At 35.5% G+C, this 16048-nt stretch overlaps 1 protein-coding gene across 1 annotated transcript; it reads right to left on the bottom strand.

The window, feature by feature from the left end:
- Positions 1-14552: 14552 nt before the first annotated feature.
- Positions 14553-15521, bottom strand: LOC100023249 (olfactory receptor 8K3-like). The gene has a single exon (XM_001374813.3). The coding sequence runs from the start codon at positions 15510-15512 to the stop codon at positions 14553-14555; it is 960 nt and encodes a 319-aa protein (XP_001374850.3). The 5' UTR covers positions 15513-15521.
- Positions 15522-16048: the final 527 nt, after the last annotated feature.

The following is a 16048-nucleotide window of genomic DNA, read 5'->3' on the forward strand; positions in this document are numbered from 1 at the left end:
AAGAAAATTATAGGCCAATCTCCCTAATGAATATAGATGCAAAAATCTTAAATAGGATACTAGCAAAAAGACTCCAGCAAGTGATTAGAAGGGTCATCCACCATGATCAATAGGATTTATACCAGGGATGCAGGGCTGGTTCAACATTAGGAAAGCTATCCACATAATTGACCACATCAACAAGCAAACCAACAAGAACCACATGATTATCTCAATAGATGCAGAAAAAGCCTTTGATAAAATACAACAACCATTCCTACTAAAAACACTAGAAAGCATAGGAATAGAAGGGTCATTCCTAAAAACAATAAACAGTATATATCTAAAACCATCAGCTAATATCATCTGCAATGGGGATAAATTAAATCCATTCCCATTAAGATCAGGAGTGAAACAAGGATGCCCATTATCACCTCTATTATTTGACATTGTATTAGAAACACTAGCAGTAGCAATTAGAGAAGAAAAAGAAATTGAAGGCATTAAAATAGGCAAGGAGGAGACCAAATTATCGCTCTTTGCAGATGACATGATGGTCTACTTAAAGAATCCTAGAGATTCAACCAAAAAGCTAATCGAAATAATCAACAACTTTAGCAAAGTTGCAGGATACAAAATAATCCCACATATGTCATCAGCATTTCTATATAATTCCAACACAGCTCAGCAGCAAGAACTAGAAAGAGAAATCCCATTCAAAATTACCCTAGACAAAATAAAATACTTAGGAATCTATCTCCCGAGACAAACACAGGATCTACATGAACACAACTACAAAACACTTTCCACACAACTAAAAATAGACTTGAACAATTGGAAGAACATTAACTGCCCATGTGTAGGACGAGCCAATATAATAAAAATGACCATCCTACCCAAAGTCATCTATCTATTTAGTGCCATACCGATGGAACTTCCAAAAATGTTTTTTACTGATTTAGAAAAAAACATAACAAAGTTCATTTGGAAGAACAAAAGATTAAGGATATCCAGGGAAATAATGAAAAAAAAAAATACAAAGGAAGGGGGTCTTGCAGTCCCAGATCTCAGACTATATTACAAAGCAGAGGTCATCAAAACAATTTGGTACTGGCTAAGAGACAGAAAGGAGGATCAGTGGAATAGACTGGGGGCAAGTAATCTCAGCAAGACAGTATATGACAAACCCAAAGATCCCAGCTTTTGGGACAAAAATCCACTATTTCATAAAAACTGCTGGGAAAATTGGAAGACAGTGTTGGAAAGATTAGGCTTAGATCAACACCTCACACCCTACACCAAGATTAATTCAAAATGGGTGAATGACTTGAATATAAAGAAGGAAACTATTAGAAAATTAGGCGAACACAGAATAGTATACATGTCAGACCTTTGGGAAGGGAAATACTTCAAAACAAAGCAAGAATTAGAAAGAGTTACAAAATGCAAAATAAATAATCTGGATTACATCAAATTAAAAAGTCTTTTTACAAACAAAACCAATGTAACCAAAATCAGAAGGGTAGCAACAAATTGGGAAACAATCTTCATAAAAACCTCTGACAAAGGTTTAATTACTCAAATTTATAAAGAACTAAATCAATTGTACAAAAAATCAAGCCATTCTCCAATTGACAAATGGGCAAGGGACATGAACAGGCAGTTCTCAGCCAAAGAAATCAAAACTATTAATAAGCACATGAAAAAGTGCTCTACATCTCTTATAATCAGAGAGATGCAAATCAAAACAACTCTGAGGTATCACCTCACACCTAGCAGATTGGCCAACATGACAGAAAAGGAAAGTAACGAATGCTGGAGGGGATGTGGCAACGTGGGGACATTTATTCATTGCTGGTGGAGTTGTGAATTGATCCAACCATTCTGGAGGGCAATTTGGAACTATGCCCAAAGGGCGATAAAAGAATGTCTACCCTTTGATCCAGCCATAGCACTGCTGGGCTTGTACCCCAAAGAGACAAAAAGACTTGTACAAGAATATTCATAGCTGCGCTCTTTGTGGTGGCCAAAAATTGGAAAACGAGGGGATGCCCTTCAATTGGGGAATGGCTGAACAAATTGTGGTATATGTTGGTGATGGAATAGTATTGTGCTCAAAGGAATAATAAAGTGGAGAAGTTCCATGGAGACTGGAACAACCTCCAGGAAGTGATGCAGAGCGAAAGGAGCAGAACCAGGAAAACATTATACACAGAGACTGATACATTGTGGTACAATCGAAGGTGATGGATTTCTCCATTAGTATCAATGCAATTTCCCTGAACAATCTGCAGGGATCTAAAAAAAATACTACCCACAAGCAGAGGATAAACTGTGGGAGTAAAAACACCGATGAAAAGCAACTGCTTGACTACAGGGTTGGAGGGGATAAGACTGAGGAGAGACTCTAAATGAACACTCTAATGCAAATTCCAACAACAGGGAAATGGGTTCGAGTCAAGAACACATGTGATAACCAGTGGAATCATGCGTCGGCTATGGGAGAGGGAAAGGCGGGGGGGGGGGGGGGGGTATGGGAGGAAAAGAAAATGATCTTTGTTTCCAGTGAATAATGTATGAAAACGACCAAATAAAATAATGTTTAAAAAAAATATGACAAAGAAAAAGAGATTATGTATTGCAGAAATATAGTGTGGTGTAAAGATTAAATTAACTCTCCCCTGATCATTTTTAGATTTAATCACCAGAAGCATATACACCCCATTTATACTTGAGTGAGGGCAGGTATGTGACACACGTATGTGATAGTGGGTGACAAATCAGAATTTTTTGATTTCTCCCTGGGCAGTCCTAAACAAAACTTTAGCTGTAATTGGTACATATAAAATGGAAGGAAGTCACAGGAAGTGATAAAAAAGAGTGGTCTTTAAAATGCCAAGAACTTCCTGTGAAGACATTTTACCTTGTTCTGCTTTCCTTCAAAGTACCATGTGGGTGAGTGAAAAAGGTTGACTCCTTTCCTTGATTTTCTAAAGGGAATAACCTCAGGTGAGACCTACCCTTTTAAGAGAGGCCCCAGCTCAAGGCTGATGCACCTCTGACTAAGGGTTAATTAGCCCTGCCTAGAACAGAGGGTCAACTGTGATTGGTAAATGCAGAATTAGGGGAAGGCACAGGAAGTGACACAAGAGAAAACATCTTTAAATGGAGCTGTTACTTCCTGTGAGAATTCAATTTTTCATGCTTTCGAGTTGAGTCTGGTAAGGAAGGGAAAAAGAATCTGCTGAGTGAACTTACACATGGTGAGAGAAAAGCTGACTGTTAACTGCTGGATTTTCTGAAAAACTATCCTCAGGAGAGACCTACTTTTGAGAGATACTTCCTGGGTCCTCGGCTTATCCTAGGTTGGCTGAAACTAATTCTCCCTGCCTGGGGGAAAGGGGTGTTACTAGAGACAAATTATTTAGTGTTTAGATTAGATTCCTTACCATATCCTTTATCTGATTTCTTGCTTTACTCTTTCTACGTTTTATAATGAAATAATAAATAAATTATCTTTGGAATTAATTAAATTCCTGGTGACCAAACTCTTAAATAACCAAGTCCAACCCTTTAAATATTAACCCCCTTCCCTCCTTAGAGAGAAAAATACTTAGTGTGTAGGCCAGATAGCTTATGCCATGCTCTCTCTAATTTTCTTACTTTCACACTTTCTATATTTTATAACTAAAGAGTTAAAATAAATCTCTTTGGAAATTTAACTATATTCCTGGTGAATTTATTCTTAAGTAATCCAGTGCAAATTTTTATATTAACCCCTTACATTCTACTCCTCACAGTGGATTGAAGAAAATTAATGTTGATTTGTATTATATATTATCAATATTTCTGTGTGAAACTATTAATTTTCTCAAACTTTTGTAATGAATCGAATTCTCCAGTGGTTATATATATATATGTATGTATATATATACATATATATATATAATGTATATAATTTCAAAATATTTGTTATTGGCCACTCAAGAAAAATCTAACTAGCCAGAGCACTTCCTCCATAGTCCTAGAAGAAACCAAAGGAATATGTACAACTGCTCAAGAAATCTGTGCCAAAGAGAGAGATATAAGAGTGAGCAGCTATGCAGCTAGGCTAGCCAAGAAAGAGTGAGAATGTGTCCAGAAGTGAGGGGCAAAAGAGCACAAATTTCTTGGGCACATTGTAAAAGGTAAAAGTCATGGTTGGACTGAATATTTGAGAGTTAGTTTACAGAGATTTAATTACTAAATTGCAATGAATTACTGATATCAGAATGGCTTTTATGGTATTTTATTTACAAATAGAGAGAAGAAATTAAGGAAATTGGAGAGAGAAAGAAAGAGAGATAGCTTCTCCAACCTGGTTGGAACCAGGGAGGACTTCAGAGGCCCCAGCAAGGGGGATGGGGGCAGAGGAATAAATTTAACATGGCTTCTAGCATGGAGGACTCCTCCAAGATGAGGAGCCTATCCAGAAGTTAGTGCCTCCAGAAAGCAAAGGGAAAAGGAATCCCAAGTCGATGGACCTCTTCAGAGACTGGTGCCTCCAGAAAAAGCCTAGAAAAGGGAGTCAGCATTTTCCCTTACCATGTGGCAGTCCAAAGGGAATCAATCTGAGATCTCAAGCCTGAGATCTTCCACTGTCAAGTTCCAAAGAGAAGCCTCCTCACAGGAAGTGACTACAAAATTTAAAGATAGTTTGTTGTGTCACTTCCTGTGTCTTACATGTACCAATGGTGGCTTAATCTTGGCTTTGCCTTGCCCAGCAGGCTGTCACTTGTTTCTGATTTGTCATTTGCTAGCACACATGGGTCATAGACCTTCCTCCCACACACTTAATCCTTAAGTGGGGTGTCTACATTCTTGGTGTCTAAAATTCTAAAGAATAAGTATGGTGGAGTTAATATCAATTTCACACTCCCCCTGATGATGATTGAGATACTAGTCTCCCCAACTAATCATTTAACATAATCATCTTGTATCTCTAAAATCTGCTATCTACAGGTGCATACAAAATTTCACCTTCTAAGAGGAAACTACAATAGTTAGAGATGAGAGGGAAATAGAAGACAGAAAAAGCAAAACCAATGCCTTATATACCCCTTGTGACATCATTATCCAATCCTAACCTAGGACATCTCTCATGGAAAATAGTGAGAATGAACATAGCCTAAAAGACCTCAATCATTCCTTCACCACTTCATCACAGAAAGACACAGGTCTCTAAAGGGTACCAGCATACATATTCCTCTTTGTTATGTGGTTGAACCACCATAGTTTCCAACCTGGCATCTGGAGCTGACTAACATCAAAGAGAGTTCTTTTTGTACACCTTGCCAGTAACCAAAACTAGCTTAGTAAGACACCCTTGAACCAATTATCCTAAATATACATATCTATGCCCATATCTTTATCTATATCTATTAAAAAACAAAAATAGGAGAACCCAAGCCAGATTCACAGCCTGGAGGGAGAGACTATAACTCTCTAATCAAAAAGGGTTACTTAGTGATCTAAAGATAAAATTTTACAAAACCAAACCAATTCAAAATTAATCTATCTATTTCAGGATTGCTTCTCTAAGATAATATTCCAAATATATATTTCACAGAGGATCTAACTGTACTTGTTGCTCATTAATATGATATTAAAAATAATTTATATGATGATTTTGGTAAAACCCAGATCAAATTGCTTTCCAGCTCTGAGACATTTGAGGGAATTAAGGGAGAAAGACAATTTGTATCAAATAACTTAAGAAAACTTATGTGGAATTTATTACATGTAATTGTTTAAAAAATAATTAAACTTAAGAAATAAATGTAAAAGTGAGTGGCATATGCATTGACAGGGACCCATTAGTGGGCATTGTCCATTTGGCAAAAATTTACATTGAAAACAAAATAGTGCATGGGAAAGAGATGTGTGATTCAACATCCATGGTTCAGATTATTATATCCAGGGCCTTGCACAGGGTTTCAGTATGTATTATTTTTGTTCCCATTGTACAGCTTCTAATATTGTCATGTTTTTAGGACCTTTGGAATCATACTAATCTTTAGAGTAGTTTCTCTGTTAGATCTGCTTTCTTCTGTCCCAGGTCACTTCTTTCTCTAAAATTTATTTTAAAAATAGATCTTATTACAAAAAAATTATGAGAATATAACCTTTAAGATAGCATCTCATTTCATCTTCAGAAGGGTAAGATACTGCTGAGCACCTAATTCAATAGCTAACAACATTTGTTATAAACAGGGACCCATATATTTACATTTGAGGGTAACATAGAAGAATGTTCTCAAAAAGCATAAAATATTTTACAGTAGATTTGGCACAAGATCTACATATGATTGGGTGAAATATTTAACAATGAATTAAATAAATCATCAAAATAAAATAAGAATATATAAAAATTATAGCAAGTCATTTGTACTTATTCACTTTCTCGTGTAAGTGGCTTATATCCTATAAGCAAGGAACCATATTGAAATTACCTATAATATTCCATAACTATATAAAGTTGACATCACAAAGAAAAAGATGGACAGGAATATGAAAAAGGGAACCTGATCCACTAGTCTAATACCTAATTTGATGTCAACTCCATTTGAAAGTCATAGGAATAGCAAGCTGGAGACAGAAGTAGGTGACAAAATTCCCCTTCCAGAGGAGATGTCCTACCTGGAAAATTAAGTTATAAAAAGCCCATCTTAGAATTTGCTAAAATCACTCTACTGATTTTCTCTAAGAGAGTTCTTGCCACCTTGGCACTTATATATTTCATACCCCAGGGGATGATGGCATTTGTAATCATCAATTTATAGCAGTCTCTTGTTATTATATCTGAAATCAGACTCAAAGAACATCAGTTACAGTCCCATAAGAGATAATCACATATGGAAGTATTCAATCATCTAAGTTTGGGGGTATGCAAAATTATCAGGGTTTTTAGTCATTATCAACTGATCTTTCAGTACCAAATACCAGATAAAAAGCCATAAACTCAAATCAAGAATCATATTTTAAATTAACATTAAACAAATTATTTAGAAAAATAATTTCCCAAGTCCTTTAGACAAAGTAACAGTTAAACCATTGTATTTTAAAGATATAGATTAAATGTTAAATCTACTAGATCTGTAGTATCATTATTATTATAAGTACACATAAACTTAAGTTTTTCTCTCAGTGAAATCTGGGCATAGAATTTATTATGACAAGATATGTTATCCAAAGACAATATATTATCCTGATTGTACATGAAAGCAATGAATTCAAAGAATCCTTTTCCCCAACTTGGATGGCAGTTGTCATGAACACTTGGAAGAGGCCTTCCCAGGCAAGTGGGGTCCCCCTAGTTCACCAAAAGTTCTTTAAATATAACTTGTCTCCTGGGTATTGATCATGAAATGAGAAGTCCAAGGATCCTGTCACCTGTAGTCCTGCACCAGATTTGTCAAGTTTACATAATCAAGACTCTAATTCTTGTATGTAGGAAACAACAGAGGTAACTCTTTGAATTAATGATGTATATCACTGTGAGCAGACATAAAGCCACTGGTCCAGTCTGAGTACAAAGTGTTTAGATTATTTATTAAAACAATTATAAGAAAACCACCACCACCCAGTGAAGAAAGATAGATTAGAATTTGAATAAGATGAGGGACAGAATAATTGAATGTCATTTCCTTTTCCTTGCTCTATAATCAATCAGTGCTTCTAGATCACGTATTCTCTCTGCAAAACTCAGAGATTATGGCACACTTTTCCTGTATTGCTCTATATCACGCTTTTCTATCTCTTGTGAATATTGTATAATTCTTTGTTTTGTCTCTAACAACTCTTTCATGTAATAGTGCAAATTTTGATAAAATGATGTATGTATAAGCCAAAAGGCCAGAGCAGTGGGATGTTTAAGAAGCATTTTAAATATATAAATGTGTATATTTCTCCCTGATTTGGATGCAAAGACAGAATAAGACTGAGGGGATAATTTCAGGAAACTTAAAAATGTCAGTGAATACTTTTGCCAATTATGTGTTTAAGTTCTTTATTCATGTCTTCCACTTGTTTTAACTCTCAGGATTGCAGGTTGTATGGAATTTGGAAAAAATTCCAAAGAGTAAAAATGTTTAATAAAAAAGAATCTGTAATAAAAATATTCTTATCTGATTCACTGTGTTGGTGGGAAAATTGGGAACAATCTCTATCACTATAGCATTTTATCAACAAAAGCTTCAGTGGCACAAGTACCAGGGAAAGCTTCTATCCATCTAGTAAGTCAATCTAGTATAAAAATACAAATTTTATTATTTCCAAAATTAAGCATATTGATGAAATCATTTTGTTAATGTTCAAATGGCATATAATCCAGGGGCTGCTCACCTTTGACAAAGAAAGCATGATGATTACAGGCTTGGCAGGTAAGATAAGATGCACACACATGATTGGCTATTTTGATAATGACTGGGGCTATCCAAACTCTTGTAATAGAATCTAAAATTTGCTGAGGACCAAAGTGACCATTCCTGTGAAGTTAGGTAAATCTGGTTGTAGAAATTCCAGGGAAGTAGGGTTTTTCATTCTGAATACATGTAAACCTCATTAATTTGTTTTGCTTAAAACATCTGCTTCCCCTTTTAAAATTCCTTTTCATCACAGGAGACAGTAAAATCTAGTTCATCATTAGATGTTTGAATAAAAATTACCTCGCTGACTTGCACAAGATTGGCTGCAGTACCTGTCCACTGATTTCTCCTATATAGAGGATCAGTTCCACCTGTATGAGCAGATCAATTAATCATAACCAAGTCTAAAGGGTTTTTAAGAGCAGTTAGAAGTTCTTTAATAATCTCTCTGATTTCAATGTCATGCCAACAGAAGCATGGAAACTCTCCTGCATCCAGAACATCTGAACAATGTGACAGACTCCCAAAGTAAACCTTGACTCTTTGTAAGTTGTTCCTTTTTATCCTTTAGCTAGGTTTTATGCTTTTTTTTTTAGTGTCATCATTTCAGCCTCCTGGACATTAAAAGTTGAAGATTAATGAACTCACTCAGATGATGTCATGGTCTGAAACCATAGCAACATTAATGTGTCTGTGTGCTTTCTCTCATACAAGAAGAGCCTTAATTGTAGAAAATGAAAACAGAGTATTCTAAAAGGAAACAAGAGAGAACACCATGGAACTTTTCACTCATGTACACTATAGATATAAAGTCATATAGTTATTCTCTTGTGAATCAGTAATCAGAAACTGATGTTGCAGAATTAAGAACTGAAAAATAGTTAAAGGTAGTGCTATTATTTCCTAAAAAATGTTACCTTCATATCTGGCAAATCTTTGACCTGCAAAAGCCTGTGACCTGTGTTGGAATAGAAATACCTTAACCACATGGGGGACAGTGTACAGTTAAAGAATCCAAATGTATATCATATGCCTTCTCTTCTAAGGGTGTTCTGGCTGACACAGGCAGTGTGGTACTCCAGCATCCACACTTTTTAGCTGTACAGAATAGTAGGTTACAGGGGATTGTGTGTGGGTCCCAAAGGCCTCCAGAAGCCACCCTCCTATGTATATGAACATACATTGTGAATAACTCTGAAATTTGAAATTTCTAGAGCAGGAAAAGAAAGAATGCCATGTTTCAGTTTTGTGAGAGCTGACACATGTTAAGAGGTTCAGAGGCTAAAATATTAGTCATATCTACAAGGAACATATTTTCTCCCTATAGTCAAAGATCCATTGTCTATAGAATCCAGTAGCTCCAGTGACTCCCAGAATTTTGCTAACCTGGTTCTTTGAGAAGGAAACAGACAATTGCTGAACAACATGAATTTGTCAGAAATGGAGCAGGTTACAGAAGCTAAAATAAAACCAAAATATTTTCCCTGTAGATGGCACCACTATACCTTTGGATAGAGACTAATGGCATTTCTGGTGGTGCTGTAAGAGAATATATACTGTCTTCTTGGAATGTCTCTGCTATGAAAAGCAGACTATCTACCTATTGAGCTAAAATTGCACTTTTAAGATTATAGCTAAGTCCCACTGTAGAGGTGAAGAGAATAAAGTTGAGCTCTGTATATGCCCCTGAGTCAGATTAGTCCATGCCCACTTTGAACACCTTTCTAGGTGAAAGAAAATATTTTCTTAGAATTTATATGGACAGGGATAGAAAAGAAAGCAGAGAAGAGATTCATGGCTATAAAATGTGTAGCCTCACTAGGGACTGAGGAGATGTTAATTGCAGGGTTTGGCAACAAGTGATGCCTAGGTGTTTCATTTGAATTAATTGCACAAAAATTCTACACAAAATGATAAACACACTTCCTATTTGGAACTGGCTTTTTTACGGGATGAATGGGTGTATTATATCAAGATTGATATGGAGCAATTATTTCCTTTTTAATGATTCTATCAACTGTGGAGGGTGGGGTTCAGGAATAAGCTTTAGGAACTGAGAGTGAAAAATATTCTCTATTGTAGAGGCAATTGTAGAGACAAGGAGGCATCATGAGAACAAGATATTATGGCTCTTGGTCTACACAAGAGATCTCTTCTTAAGGGATTCATAGAAGATTCAGGCTTTAGGAAGAATAAGTGTTCTACTATCAAAGGCCCAAAGGACATGAGGTAAAGAGAAATCTCATAGACATTCTGAGGTTCTCCTGACACTCCAAGTATTATTAAAGACCAGATGAAGGTACATTCATAATCAGGTTTGCTCCCTAAGACACACCTGGAAGTCCCAGTTTCCAATAAAATATCATGGTAAATGTCACCAACATTAAGAATTACATGAGATTCTTTGCTAGGGAAAAGAAAATAGAGTGCTATGAGTGAAATTAAAACATCATTGTTCTGTAAAGAAAAATCATTAAATTCAGATATCAAAGTCTTTTCTTCTCACACCATGATAAATCAGTAAACCTTAGCAATGACTGCATTTCCCCTGAGGACCTCTATGTTCATAGGATAAATACCAACTCTGAGAGAGCCTCAATGATTATAATATATTCTATTTCTAAACTACAGATTCTTTTTCTTTCACTCCATTGCTATATGACCTTTTGTAGAAAAAAACAAAACAACATTTTGTTCCTCTAGGATTGGGGTGTTATTAGTTCTTCGAGTTAGAGTACCAGGGATTTCTTGTAAGGTATCTATAAACTCTCAAGCAGTAGATATCAAAATAGGAGCCAGGAAATATGTTTCTATATCCCTGTCTCATTTATTTTTTTTCTAAAATTTCCCTTTTTCAACTTTTTCATTTTCCTTTTTTTCACATACTTCAAAAATATATAAATAGTTACAGCTATACATTTGAAATGTTCTACATTCATAAGAGACAAGTCTGGGTGAAGCTAGTAAAAACAGTATATTATTTTTAGGGAGAATTGTGACAGGAAATGATTGCTTATGACATGTGCATTAGTAGTTTTAGTGAGATCTAAATCTCTATTGCTTAGCTGCTCTTTATACTCAATTTATATAAAGTCTATTTTCTTTTGGTTCCCCCAAATAGAATGACTCACCTGCTGATATACATTTCAAACTATCCTTCTCTTGAGGATTTCATACTCTCTGATCAGGCAAGTATTCTTATACCTTTGTCTGAAACTCTATATAATGTAATCCCCCAAAGATTAGGACAGGAAAACACCTCATCTCTTCAGTTCTCTCTCAAATCATTTTAGATCTTGAGGTATATTAAGGAACAACTAGAGGGAGAAAAAAACATGTGTTAAACTTGAAAAGGGATCGTTGAGAAAGACTTTTAATGGGGGTTCCATAATTTAGCATTTTTAAAAAGAAAAATCTCATTTTCTCCTAGAATTTTATGAGAAGTGCTATAGTCACCTTTGGCTAAAAGCTTTAAAATCATAGTAAGAAAAATACTTTCATTTTGATATAGAAGTGAGCATCAATGAAATAAATGAGGTAGATATTGGCAGACAGGAAGGAGCAAATATGAATTAGTGAATTCAAACTAGCCTTTTCCCTTCGTGGTCGCCACAATGTGACAAGGAAATCACTTTAAAAGACTGATATATATTAATTTAAGGTCACCAAGGAATTCAGCTATGTAATTTCTAAATGAAAACTCAAGTCAGCCGTCAACCTTTTATAGAGTTTAATTACAAACAGGAGGAAAAAGGAATTAGAGATAGAGAGAGAGAGGGAGAGAGAAAGGGGAGAGAAGGGAATAGGGCTTAAATACCCATTCTGTTTAGGCTGGGCCAAAAGGCCCAAGCCCTTAGATAGCTGAGGCAAAGAAAAGAGATCAGTCCCTATCACTCATGTGACCAAAATGGAGAAACAGTCTCAGGGGCCTCCACCTCCAGTTTCCTTCAGAGCAGCTTCCTTCAGAGCCAGCACAACCTCTCAGAGCCAAACCCTCTCCAACCAACAACCCTCAGTCCTCAGACCCCCCTATCTTTAAGGAAACCCTCCAAGTTCCCTCCCCTCAGTTCTCACATCTACCAATCACTGTCCATGTCTTCCCTGTGCCAATGGTGGCTCTACCTTAACCCAGGACCGCCCAGAGGTCTGTGGCTTTGCACATGTCTGTTGAAGGTCATATTCTCAAATAATTAAATCTTGATCTTTTGCTACAGCCCTTCCTAAATCCTGTTACCCTGAGTAGGGATTGAGATTGGAATAATTAAATTTTGATCTGTGCTGCAGCCCTTCCTCAATCCTGTTAGGACTGAGTAAGGTGGAGATTGCAATTTCCAAGACCTGGTTCTGTCATTCCAAGTATCTCCATTGTATCAATTCTAAAATCAATCATGACTCAAAGAAATTCCTGTTCTATGCTTAAGCATAGGACAAAGCCCTTTCCATTGTTCAGCAAAAGGTTTCTGTCCTAAAGTAATCTTAAGAAGGGAGGAAGAGGAACCTCCCGTGCCAATGGGGTTCACATTCCAATAGAGTTCCCACGCTCAATAGGAAATTTTTCAAGTATGAAATTTCCCAATGGTGAAATTTCCAACATTTATAAGTCTAAGAAATTTTAAGGTTTACAATCCAAATTCTTATGAAGATGAGGTAATATAGGAAAGGAAAGTATAACCCTTCTGTTTATATTGATTTTATTTTTCTGTTTAGTGAACTGAATCTACAAATATGAATAAAACAAGATAGTTTCCAATGTGAAAGTCATTAATGTGCCCTATGCAGCTGTTGCTGGGGATCAAAACTGTTGATGAGAGACTTATTAAATAAAGTTTGTAGACAGAAACAAAAGCAGGATAGAAGTCACACATTTCATGATAGAAGTCATCTTTTCCAAACATTAGAAATCATGATCTACAAGTTAGCAGAAATAATTATTTTTCTAATAAGAAACAAGGAAAATGAGGTGTTGACAAAAGTGGGTATAACATGTGCCAGTGGAGTTGAGGAACACAGTGGTTAAAAATAACAATGACATAAGAAGCATAATCCACAGCTGATTTCTTCTTAGCACTTTATGTTTACTCACCAATCCATCTTACATGAGTTACCTTACTTTTTGTTTCAGTCCATTAGCACTTCAATTACTTCTCATCATATCACTTCCCCATCAACTTTCAGAGGGTAGGAATGGATTTCTAAAAGAGTTAAACACTGACAAATGAGTGGCATCTGACATTCGCCAGTTACAGTTTTAGAGTAGAATATATATTTCTACTGAAGGAAAGGAGGTATAAGTGAAGAAAATAAAATTGAGATCTCCAAAATAATGATTTTTAAATCCATTGTTCAATAAAACATAACTTGGTACATTCTAAATTTTATTTCAAATTATATCAAGTAAAAATAAAGATAAACTTTTTTCATGAACAAGATCCCATCAAGAGTATAATTAATAATCATCATAAAATCTTTTCTTCAAGCTTTTCGAACAGGTAAAATTTTCACCTCTGTAGGCAGGATTTTTTAAGTTTGACATAAATACAATAGGAATTTTTTCTTTACCATAATCTAAATTTGTGAAAGTATTTTATGAAAATTGATGTAAATACTTGAGGTTTTTAGTCAAGAGAAGAGAAATGTGAATTTGTGTATGTGAGACAAAAGTGGTTTTCATTTATATACAAGACTACCATTGAACAGGAAATTTTTGCTCTGATTCACAACAGAGGACAGAAATTAGAATAAGTGGAGAAAATTGAAAAAGAAATGTTTAGGTTGTAGTAAAGGAACAAATAAATAACAATGATAAACTACAACTCCCCAACAATTAAAGCTATTCCAAAGTAAAGTGGACATCATCAAGAACTTCTGGTCTTTGTAGAGAACACTAATAAAAATGTAAGGTTATAATTAATGCCATTCATAGGGATTTTAATTATAAACAATTTTGTTTCCATATTCTCAATAGTACTCTCCATTTTTGAGAGATTTTGCCTTAACATCAACATCACAGATATTAATATGCAAATTTCTGAAAAAAAATCGAGAAAATATGGAAGAAAAAGGTTTGCATTTTGCAAAGCAGAGTCTTGGGACATAGTTGGCTGAACATACTAGAGGGAGACTTGTTTACTTCTAATAACCAAATATGATCTTAATCTACATGATATATTAAAGAACACATTTGAATCGGTTTTCTAGAGCTTTTTTCAAGGCCCCCTTTACCTCCTTATTTCTCAAGCTATAGATCAATGGGTTGAGCATGGGAATGACCAGGGTATAAAAGACAGAAGCCATTTTATCTGTGTCAAAAGAGTGACTAGACTTGGGCTGCAAGTACATAAAAGTTAGTGTTGAATAGAATACAACCACCACTGTGAGATGGGAGCCACAGGTGGAGAAAGCTTTGTGTCTGCCTTCAGCAGAGTTCATCCTGAGAATGGCCACAAGAATAAGAGCATATGAAAGAAGAATAGCTAGCAGTGAGGAGTTTAAATTAAAAGCAGAAAGGCTCAGAATTATTAATTCCCCATCTTTTGCATCATTCCATAAAATACTTAATAGGGGAAGACAATCACAATAAAAATGACTAATGACATTAGATTTCCAAGAAGATGAATTAAAAATCTTAATTGTGATCACCAGTGCTACAGAAGTACTGTAGAGATATGGGATGGCCACCAAAAGACAGCACAATCTGTCCGACATGATGACCATATAGAGCAGAGGGTTACAGATGGCTACATAGCGGTCATAAGCCATCACGGAAAGCATAAAAAGTTCACTTATAATTAATGTTATAAAGACAACTAGCTGGGTTGCACATCCAGCATAGGAGATCGTGTTTCTCTCCATTACAAAATTACCCAACATTTTTGGTCCAATAGCAGTGGAATACCCAAGATCAATAAATGCCAGATTCCTGAGGAAAAAGTACATAGGAGTTTTCAGATGAGAATCAATCTTGGTCAAGATAATCAGGCCCAGATTACCCAGAGCTGTGACTGTGTAGATGATGAGGAACAAAATAAAGAGGGGAATCTGCAGTTCAGGAAGATCTGTGATGCCCCTGAGAATGAATTCAGTTACTCGAGTCCATTTAGTTTCATTCCACTTATCCATTTCTTCCATCCAGGGAAATCAGTCTGAGAAGGAAAGGAGATAAGCATTTTGAATCTAGGTGCATCACTCATAGGAGTTTCTGTGTGTATGATATTTATGAATATTTCCTGACTTTATGTATGAAGTTGAGGAATTCAGCAAAGATCTCCATACTTCCCAGCATGTCTCCTTATTATCTGCACCAGAGACAGATTTCTTTGGTTTCTCTGGGCAAAATTTAGATATATTTCATGACTATTTTCCATTTCTATCTTTCTTCAATAATACATATCAAACTATTTATGGCTAATGTGTTTTGCAGTAACCTTCATATGTCATGGAATCAAACATAGAACTTTGTCACCATTTAAGGAAATTGACAAAATTGTGTCATTCTCACAGAGGTTCAATAAAATTAATTGTAACTTCAGGTAGTGGAGTGACAGCTATAAGGCCTAGCATTTCATTTCTGAGAAATGAAAAGCATTAGAAATATTCTAAGTTTATTTGTGTAGGAAGTGGACTCAATAAAGATCCTGTATTAGCTCAATTCTGTCTCATAATCT

The sequence above is a fragment of the Monodelphis domestica genome, chromosome 6, assembly GCF_027887165.1.
Source record: "Monodelphis domestica isolate mMonDom1 chromosome 6, mMonDom1.pri, whole genome shotgun sequence".
NCBI classification, from domain to species: Eukaryota; Metazoa; Chordata; class Mammalia; order Didelphimorphia; family Didelphidae; genus Monodelphis; species Monodelphis domestica.